The 10,818-nt window shown below is 35.0% G+C and overlaps 2 protein-coding genes across 2 annotated transcripts; both read right to left on the reverse strand.

Moving 5' to 3' along the window:
- Window positions 1-3,184: 3,184 nt before the first annotated feature.
- On the reverse strand, window positions 3,185-5,645 carry LOC136804395 (uncharacterized). Its single transcript, XM_067061110.1, has 7 exons — window positions 5,509-5,645; window positions 5,038-5,224; window positions 4,689-4,764; window positions 4,438-4,558; window positions 4,061-4,142; window positions 3,783-3,894; window positions 3,185-3,540 (listed from the first exon to the last, which is right to left on the reverse strand). Exons 1-7 carry the CDS (start codon window positions 5,643-5,645, stop codon window positions 3,185-3,187), a joined length of 1,071 nt encoding a protein of 356 aa, XP_066917211.1.
- Window positions 5,646-6,965: 1,320 nt separating this feature from the next.
- LOC136804396 (uncharacterized) lies at window positions 6,966-8,254 on the reverse strand. Its single transcript, XM_067061111.1, has one exon. The coding sequence runs from the start codon at window positions 8,252-8,254 to the stop codon at window positions 7,055-7,057; it is 1,200 nt and encodes a 399-aa protein (XP_066917212.1). The 3' UTR covers window positions 6,966-7,054.
- Window positions 8,255-10,818: the final 2,564 nt, after the last annotated feature.

A 10,818-nucleotide genomic window follows, 5' to 3' on the forward strand; every position in this document is an offset into this window, starting at 1 on the left:
TGGAATATTTTTGAAAAGGAGGCTAATACCACAGATCTGTAAAGCCCGAAGGGCTAGATTTGCGGCCTTGGTCAAAAAGTGAAGCTCATCTTTGGAAGGATTTCCTACCAGAGTCACGTGACTAAAATATGCAATTTCACCGGTTTGAGAGATGTGAAATAGCGTTTGCCGCCTACTTTTTTTTATCTCGCGCTTCGAAAACAATTAAAATGCTAGATCCTATCCATCGGCACGAAATTTAAAAAGTCAAATTTTTGCTTCACTTTTTTTTGCTGGAGAAAGCTTAAAGTTGCCTATCTAGCCCTTCGGGCTTTACAGATATCTGTGGCTAATACAGCTGAAGGAGGGACTTTCAAAAACATTTTCCCAAAAATTAATAAGCGGGGGTTTTGGAATAAGAATGTCCTGGGTGGAAATTTTTCGAAAAATTAATTAGCGAGGGGGGCGGCTATTAGGTACCCGAGAGTAACCAATCAAATAGTATTGATTTGACATATTTTGAGTTTTGTTGAGAAATATTTCGTGGATGACACTCAAATCCGCGAAAGTTTATCCCATTAAAGTATAGGCTGCCCACATCCGCTCCGATTTATTTTAAAAGATTCGTTTCTAGCCCTTCGGGCTTTAACTTTGTTGTTTACCTACCTCGTTTTCGTTAATCTGTCGATTTTATCTTGAAGTGATTGCCTCGTACACCCAAACACGTAAGCGAGGTCAGAGCTGCGGCTAGCTTTCATGTCACAGCACCAACAGTAGTAGTGGCCGCCTTTTTGATGACCAGCTTCTAGCTGGCATGCCGGACCATCACCTAAAATGCATGGTAATTTTAAGGCCGATAAGAGACTCAGTGGTCAAAATTATCGGGGTCGGGTCTAGATCATTGAGTTTAAAGCCCGACGACAGATTGAATCTAGCAATTCCTTTGTTTACGATTGATATTTTTTTCGAAATTTAGCGGTAAATTTTAGTTTCAATCTGTCATTTGTGCAAAAACCAGGCGAGCCGCTCAAGGCCGCGCAACTTTGGTAGGATTTGTTGGCTTCAAATCCTACCAAGGAGATTGACTTCCCCTTCGGGCTTATACTTCATTGGTCTAGATCCGCGGCCTTTATCGAAAAGTGAAGCATGTTTTTTTAGCTTAAAGTTGCCTATCTAGCCCTTCAGGCTCTACAGATCTGATCTGTGTGTCGGGTAAGCGGTACTTATCGCTTACCTTTGAAGAAACGAACACGATCAAAGATACTTATGCCATCGGTAACTTTCAATTCTGTGTTATTCCAGCTGACGTAATCTTCAAGCCTGAGGTCGCTATAACACAATTGTAGATTACTTGACGGACAGCGTGACAAAAGGTAGGTCACAGGCCGCTCCACTTCCGACTGAACGCAAACATTTAGCCCTGAAATTTTTTAAAAGAAATGAATTATGAAATATTTTTGCTTCGCGTTTTCTACCAATATAGATCAATCATATCAATAAAACGGAATGATTCGTACAGTTCATTTCCATGAATTTCTACACGTCAACAAAAAAGTCACATAAAAATATGCTGTACTTTTACGAGATTTTTTACTCATTGTGATTCTTTCATATCTTTTAGCCTCGAATGAATATGAAAGTAAATGTATACTACATACTTCGAAGAAAATGATGCTGAAAAGTGCCCAATCTCTACCGGATGCAGAATAATAGACCTTCTCATAAATTACGTCATTTGCCTCGTATTCAAACAATTACTATGGTGATTATGTTTCTTGAGACATCAAATTATTTTTTTATGAATAGGGAAGTAGTTTTGATAAAATCCGCTGGGAGTTAATCACCATGGCAATAATTTCAAAACGAGGCATGTGATGTTCGCAACGTAGTTTATGAAAAGGTCTATTATTCCACCTATCTTAGTTAGAAGATTTTGATTCTAGATTTCGGCCTCGTGTAAAACGACTCTGGTTTTTTTTAAACTTGAAAAAATGTCCATTATAAAGATCTTATACCCCCGAGCGAGGCGGGGTAACACGCACATGAGCATGACGTTTGAGATTTTGGAAATTTTTATACAGTGTGTCAAGAAAAAGTGGCGGGACAAAATTTCAATGACGAAGAGATATTCTCGTAATTTTATTTTGCCATCTATGCACCCTTGCATTCCATAAAATCGATCAGACTGAAAATCAGCATTAGCTGGTAAAATGTTATTAGAATAAAAATGTCCATAACTAACAACATAAGAGATGTTGGGTACTGAACTATTCTCCCATCTCGATTGACTGTGAATTTACAGGCTAAAAAAGAGGATCGTGTAGGGTTTAAGAGATTCTTTTATTCTATTTTAACTTCTTAGCAATAGATTTCTGTGGAAGGGACAAAATACAATTGACCGTTAAAACAAAGAATTAAAACAGTCACAAAAAGGAAAAAGACTCCTCTTTAATGGGATAAAATTTTGCGGGTTTCGGGGATGGTGTCAACCGTGAAATTAATTTTCGATAAACTTTGGAAATGCCTTGTGCACGAAATATTTTGAACAAAACTCAAGAAAAATCAAATAACTAGTCTTAAAACGTTTACTGGCACTGTTCAACCGAGAAATTTCATCTCCCATTTTAGTATATTTTTCATTTTATTCTGAAAAGGTTCAAAAACCATAAACTCAGGATATCTGGAGCCCTTTTTGGAAAAAGTTTGTCCGCAACTGATGATCGTAGTTTGTTTCTGTCCCCCAAAATTCTTCAGATCAAGGAAAGAAAGGAATAGGTATTAATTATTTCACCAAAATGCTACTGAGTTTGTTATTAAAGGATGCGAAAAAGAGAGTAATGGCCGGAGTAATGGCCGTTTCGGAGTCAAAAAAAGGACAAAGAGTTTGTAATTTATTGATGATATATTTCGTGGTGCTCTCCTAGCACGCACAAGATGATTGATATGACGTAAAATAATGGTACAGTACTGCCTCGAAACAACTAGTATACGTACTCTTAGGTTCCAAATAAACACCCCCCCCCCGCTTGTTAATTTTTCGAAAATTTTCCAAACCCCCCGGACCTTATTAGGATCCCCCCGTTTATTAATCTCTAAGAATATTTTCAGCTATTTTTATCTTATTTTTGGGTTTCAGAAGTACAATTAGGCCTCCCCGTTTATTAAAATCTAGAAAATTTTCAACCCCCTCCCCCCCCCCCCCCGTTTATTTGGAACCTAAGAGTAAGCTACAATTAATCCTTTCGGAAAGAAAATTACCTGTTTTTTCGAAATATTCTTGCTGGGACAAGAATATTGCTCGATCGTAAAGTGTGCAGAACATAATGTGAAGATGTGAAGAATTGCAGATGCCTGACGTGTCATGCCAACAAGCCAGGATTCGTTGACGTTGGTATGCCTTGAGGTCCAACTTTGATTTTCCCTCTTCTCCGATCCTTCTCAGCTCGAGCGAAAGGGTTTCGTCATCCATAATATCGTAAAATTCGTCTGGTTGAATTCGCAGATAAGGTCTCTGGAAACGAAGCATCCGTTTTCGCACCTCGTCCGTCGTAAACTTTCTACCTGTAAACGATAAAAGTAATTACAATATAACCCTCTTAAGGGTCAAGAAAATAATAAAATTAGTTCTCGCCAAAACAAGTACCTTTCATGGAAACCGAGCTCTTCTCGACCCGGTCGCTTTAAAGAGAATAGATAAGCACTGCGCTATCACTTGTATTGTTGAGAATAATCATTTATATTTCGGAAGATTTTATGTTTCTAGAAAAGTCACACAGTCTTAAAGATTAAAATATTCCACTTACCCGATACAAGAAATGTTTTTTTCTCTCGCTTCTTTGTACCATCCGGCAATACACTGATGGAGATGTAGTCGAATTCTTGAGGTACAATCAGCTTACCAACAGAATAACGACCCTTTAAAATGAATTATAAGTGGTATTTTTTAACCTAAAAACTGCCAAGTGACATTCTCTACAATTAAGCACAAAAGAGTATATAATCTTTACCTTGAAAGTATAGTTTAAAATTTGAAGCAATGAATTTGATGGAAAGATTTTGTAATTTGGAATTGTATAAGTACCTCTTTGATCAATGACTTAAGATTTGCGTTGAGTTCGAGAGTGCTTTCTTCAACCGGGACTGCAACGTCGGAATCCAAAATCCTGGAATTACACAATATTAAAAATTTGAGTACTAACAGGTACTAAAGGCAATTTATTTAATCACTAAGTACGTACTTTTTGTGAAACAGTTTTTTTTCGCTAGTTAGTGAATCAAAACTCAAACAGGATTTCCACAGGATATCGTTTCATTAGAAGTTCAAATTTTCTGTAATTTCTTACACTTGTCAAACCATTTTACTTCAAATATTGAAAAAAAAGCTGGGATGGCTGTTTGTTTAAAAAATTTCAACGAAAAAAGGTCATAGGGAAGAACCAAAACCTGTTTTGAAAATACCTTATCTTGGCTTTTCTAATACGACGTGTGTTGTTACCAAAAATCACGAAATCGGACAAGTCAACACCATTCCTTTCCAAAAACGTTCTGACCACCTGCCCAGCGTTTCCAGGAACTTTACCTAAATAAAGAAATCATAAGATGAGTTTCTCAAATCAATCTCACAGGAAATTAGTAGAAACATTTAATCAAAAATAGTTGATTTAATAGTGTGCACCAGTGTACACAGGTAAAGTATTCATATCCATTACCTTGAGCATTTTTGAGTTTAAACTCGTCAGCTAGTTTGGTAAAATTTAAAGCAGATCCATAAGGTAAGCCTCGAACCTAAAAAATATCAAAATTTGCAAGGTGAATATCAAAATTCACAGTAATGATCAGACAGAGAGTTACAGTCCTAAACAATGAACAGCTCAACTCAACGTCTTTTTACTTTTCAAAAGCTTTGCATTTACTACAAAGAATGTTCACTGCATTCCAAGAATGTGCTTAATCAACCTTTTTCCAAGGACTAAAGACTAGGAAGGCTTGAATTTTTTCTTCAATACACAGTAGATAAAATGGAAATATATAATTTGAGCATTCAGCAAAACAAAAAACCTTTTCTAAACATTCTTCTGATTTCCAGGTGTAATTATTGCCTATATGAGTGCGTGGTCTCTTTCTACCTTCTGCTATTGCTTCCCTCTCTAGGTTTGATCTTCTTAATGCATCATCAAAGCTCTCAAAACCTTTGGTTGTTCTCACTCTACTTGCTGAAGCTTTGGACGTTGTTCCTCCTAATGCACTGGATTTAAAAAAAATAAGGCTGTATGATACTTTTGATACCTACTAAATGTGACATGGCAAGGATGGATGGTATCTTAAAAAAAACTTGTAACTGTAGGGGTTGGAATAAGAATGAAATGAAGAGTTTCAAAAGATGAATTAGCATAGGAGCTCAGGCCAGGAAGCATAAAATGTCTATGGTAAAAGCAGCATTAATGAGACCGCAATATAAACAAAGCAAAGATATTTAGGACGACGAATTTGAAAGAAAAATTTAAAATTTCACATGAAACCCTTTCAAACCTCATAACTGATATCTTCTTCCAAGTGTTTTCTATATCCTTCTTTGCTTGAATCAATAACTTTCTCTCCTTCTTTTCCAAATCACTTCCACTCTCAATGCCAGCTGCTTCTGCGAACTTCCATTTATATTTCTTCATGAATTCCTCATCCAATTCTTTGACCTTCTCGTCAACGGCCTTCTTAACTACATCCTCTTTTTCCTTAAATATCTTTGACTTTGCCCTCTCAGATTCATATTGTTAACTGGATAAAGTCGAAAACCCTCAGCATGGTTCTTGAGGCACTCATTACAAAGAAACAAAGTATGCTTGACTTTCTTTCTATCATCAAGCTTAGCCCATGCATCTCTACCAAACAAACTCAAAATCTCCTTCTTCTTTTCTTTCGAACCTTTGCCAAGTCTCATTAACACATTCTTTATTTTTTCATAGTTCCTTCTGTACCACACATAATCAACATTAGAAGTGTCACACATTTCAAACAATTCACAAAAAATTCTAAATTCTGCTTTCAATCGTGTTGATGACTCAACAGTGCTCAAAGATTTAAAAATTTGTTTTGCACCTTCAGCATTCAGCTGATACACAGCAGCCTTCATGAATCCGCATGTTTTTGGGTCAATGATGGACCGAGAAGGCTTTTGCTTGGGCATGACAATATCAGAAAGCAACAGGTCTTATCTTTTGATGTTTTCACTAATGCAAAAAAATAGTAAAAGGTTAAAAAAAGAACAACATGATTCTATCAGAAATTCTCTTTCCCTGGTTCCATGATGAAAATCTGAAGATCTCCACTGACTATAGAATAAACAGAAAAGAGTATGGAGATGAGGCACAACCTTGAGGAAAAAGGCCACCCAAAAACTTTAATTTCATAGCTTCACACCAAAAAGTTAAATTTAATATATTGATTTAGTTAATGGGATTATGTAAGATTTTCATGGAATTTTTTTAATAACTTTCAAAAATAACCACTCACTTTAAAAAAGTAAATATCTTGGAGCAGACAATCTGTGAAATGTAATGAACAATGAAGTAATAAGTTTGAAACAATTTCTGTTTTATAGATCCTTCAACATAAAATTCAAAATATTCTTGTGAAAAAGGATGAAAAATTTTATAATTATTTGACGTACATGAAAAAAAAACAATTTCTGAAAAAATATGTACTAAAATATCAAACAATGGTTATAAAACCACATGGAAATAATTAGATCACATAAAGCTGCCACAAAAAAACTTTCAATAATCTATTATACAAGAATGAAGAAAATTCCCCTCTCAAACATGGACTTCAGGAAACTTAAACTAAAACTGAGATGAAAATAGAAATAAAGTAAACTTGCAGCTGTACACTTTAGAAAGGCCTTGAGATCAGTACTAAATCTGTTAAAGTTAACACATTTGATTACACGGTGGTATTTCAAAACAATTTTTTTTTACTATCACAAGTACTAAAATTTAAAAAAATCTTCCAAATCCCAGGACCCACTCAAGGTTCACCTTAAAATATGCAATTGCTTTTAATAATGAAAAATCTATAAAAATTAGGACTCTTTTTTAGTATTTTCCCAATGTTTGAAAGATCGCAATATGTCAGGGGATGTAATTCTTTTAGAAAGCGTTTCTTGCATTTTTCGCTGTAGTTCTTGAAGCAAGGAATTTTCTTTGTTAGCAATAAACTGGTAGATGTGACCCAATGAATATATATCAGTAGCAGTTGACGTTCTAGACCCAGGAACGTTTCTCAATTCATGCGCTAAATATTGATACTTTGTGTTGTACCGGTTTCGTTGGGCACCAGTCAACCGGTAAACTTCGGGATTGTTTCTTTTGGTAGCTTTACCAAAGTCAATGATAACAGGGGTCAAAGTAGATCGCAGTAGAACATTGTTGACTTTGAGATCATTATGCAAAATACTTTGCCGGTGAATGAAAACAAGTGCTTTGATCAGTTGAAAACAAACCATAGTCCAATGTTTTTGATCAAGAATGTCATCATTTTTGGCTTTTGAAATTGTCATAGGATGGGTGTTGTAAAGCACATATTCCATCACTAACTGATGTTCAAAAACTCCAAATAAATGGGGAAAAAAATTGGAACCTTGAAGCTGGAATAAAAATGAGGCCTCGTGGTACGCATCAAAATATTTTGCTGAATTTCCAGATTTGATGGCACATTGAATACCTAACTGGGTCATTCTACCAATCTTGACGACTCCAAATGTCCCTTTACCGACAAGATCTTCAGTGAGCTCAACAACTTGGTCAGACAATTCAGCTTGTCTCAACTTAGCACAACTTCTTTTCTCCAAAACTCGACTTTTTGAATAAGTACTAAGATAGTTTGATTGATGACATACTTTCTTTTTGAGAGAATCTAGTTCAATATGGGATGACCTAAGATCAGATTTCATTTTCTCATTCAACTTGTTTAGCTTTGCATTTTTAACAGCAATTTGGTTGCTCTCATCTTTCACACCTGCAAGCTCTTGCTGGATTTTCTCTTTCTCAGAGTTCACATTTTTAATTTCGCGTGTAACTTCTTCATTTATTTCTTTGACATCATTGAGCTCTTGCTTCATTTTCTCTTTTTCAGAGGTCACATTTTCAATCTCACGTGTGACTCCTTCATTTACTTCCTTGGCATAATTAAGCTGTTGTTTAATTTTTTTGCTTCTGTCTTTGGCATATGCTTTTTTCTTTAACTTGCGTTTACGGTTTCCTTCCTCACTTCTTGATGACATGTTTTTCTACTTCCAATTGATAAAAATTTACTTGAAACTACTTCTACAGATAAAAAGTACTGTACAATTTTAATAAACTTCCATAGACACATTTTTCCAACAATACCGTCAACTGCTCTAACTTGGGACAATTGGTCGAATTGAACTGTTGGATATCTGGCGCTTTATAAGCCTACTCAGTGCGAAAGAGAAATTGTGTATTTTTTTAATACGCCGTTTATTAACTCAAATCAAATGACTTTGGAGGTTCAGTGACACCATGGCCAAATTACCGTCCCATGTTTTGTCAGATAGTCCCAAGTTAGAGCAGTTGACGGTAGCAACCATCAATTATCAAAAACATTCCCATTTTGGATGAGCTAGGGGTCAGAACCAGAAAAAAGGATACACAAGCATCAAGGAAAACTTTATGCCAAGCTAGCCATTGAAATGACCATACCAAGAACCACTAACGTAATTGATAGAAAAAAATCTTTCAGAAATTAACCTTTACAAATTCATAAAACCAGTGAAAACTTTTTAAATTTTACGTAAAGCTAGCCATCGAAATGACCATGCCTATTCTAGCCATCAAGTGACCAAGAACCACTACGTAATTGAAAGGAAAAACATTTCAGAAATTATATTAACCTTTAAAAATTTTTGAAACCAGTGAAAACTTTTGAAATATTACGTAAAGCTAGCCATCGAAATGACCATGCCTATTCTAGCCACCTAGATGACCAAGAACCACTACGTAATTAATAGGAAAAACATTTCAGAAATTATATTAACCTTTAAAAAATTTGAAACCATTGAAAACTTTTGAAATATTACGTAAAGCTAGCCATCGAAATGACCATGCCTATTCTAGCCACCAAGTGACCAAGAACCACTACGTAATTAATAGGAGAAACATTTCAGAAATTATTTAACCTTTAAAAGAAATTAAAAATTAGTTGAAACAAATTCATAAAACCAGTGAAAACTTTTTAAATTTTACGTAAAGCTAGCCATCGAAATGACCATGCCTATTCTAGCCACCAAGTGACCAAGAACCACTACGTAATTAAAAGGAAAAACATTTCAGAAATTATATTAACCTTTAAAAATTTTTGAAACCAGTGAAAACTTTTGAAATATTACGTAAAGCTAGCCATCGAAATGACCATGCCTATTCTAGCCACCAAGTGACCAAGAACCACTACGTAATTAATAGGAGAAACATTTCAGAAATTATATTAACCCTCTTAAGGGTCAAGAAAATAATAAAATTAGTTCTTGCCAAAACAAATTCATAAAACCAGTGAAAACTTTTTAAATTTTACGTAAAGCTAGCCATCGAATTGACCATGCCTATTCTAGCCACCTAGATGACCAAGAACCACTACGCAATTAATAGAAAAAACATTTCAGAAATTATATTAACCTTTAAAAAATTTTGAAACCAGTGAAAACTTTTGAAATATTACGTAAAGCTAGCCATCGAAATGACCATGCCTATTCTAGCCACCAAGACAAGACGTGACCAAGAACCACTTTGTAATTTTGAAAGAAAATACATTTCAGAAATTATCAAAACCAGTGAAAACCTTTCAGAAATTAACCTTAAAATAATTTTAAAACCAGTCGAAACTTATGAAATCTTACGTAAAGCTAGCCATTGAAATGACCATGCCTATTCTAGCCACCAAGATGTGACCAAGAACCACTACGTAATTGAAAGAAAAAAAACCTTTCAGAAATTACATTAAAAACCTTTAAAAGATTTTTTAAAACAAGAAAAACCTTTGAAATCTAAAACGTAAAGCTAGCCACCTAGATGACCAAGAGAACCACTAAGTACGTAATTAAAAGGAAAAAACTTTTTGAAAATAGATAGTAACAGGTTGAAATGTTGTGGTGATGCTAACCATTGAAATGACATTCTCTGTTAAGTTAACTTATGGAACAGTGGAAAAAAATGAAAACTGTTATATACTTCGTATTTACTCAGTAACCACCTCTATATAAAACAACTGAACCCCCTTCCAAAAACTTACTTATTATCCTGTTTTGACTTGTGTGATTAGGCAGATCTATAACATTACTCAGAATCAGCAGTATCCAAAACTTAATAATTATTGATATTAAATTGAAGGATGTAAAAGGTTTATACTTACACTTTCAAAATGCTGCTGATGCTTGATATTAAGCTTGTTTTTTTTTCAAAGCAACTACCAGTAGAAGTCAGCCAGTCACTACCACCAAATTCCAAAATGTAATCTATTTTACCGCCTCCTTCTTTGAAAAGATTCACAATAATTGTAGCGGGAAAACTTGACGCGATTTGATTGGCTAGCTGAATCAGTACCAAACTACTATGGGTTAGTTGTAGGGAAAAAGCCGCGAAGCGTAGCTTGTATACAGGATTTCCCGTCTGGTCTGTGAAATTGATAGAAAGGATGTTTCCGGGACTTTTCGAAAATAATCATCATATCAAGTTTTGATTGCCCCTTTTGCTTGACATCTTTTGCTGAAGACCTATTAGTTTTAATACACCATTCGAAAGACAATAAAAAATACTGACTTTTGACGTCTAGGCA

Source organism: Clytia hemisphaerica, unplaced genomic scaffold (genome assembly GCF_902728285.1).
Source record: "Clytia hemisphaerica strain Z4C2 unplaced genomic scaffold, Clytia hemisphaerica genome assembly, whole genome shotgun sequence".
NCBI lineage: Eukaryota > Metazoa > Cnidaria > Hydrozoa > Leptothecata > Clytiidae > Clytia > Clytia hemisphaerica.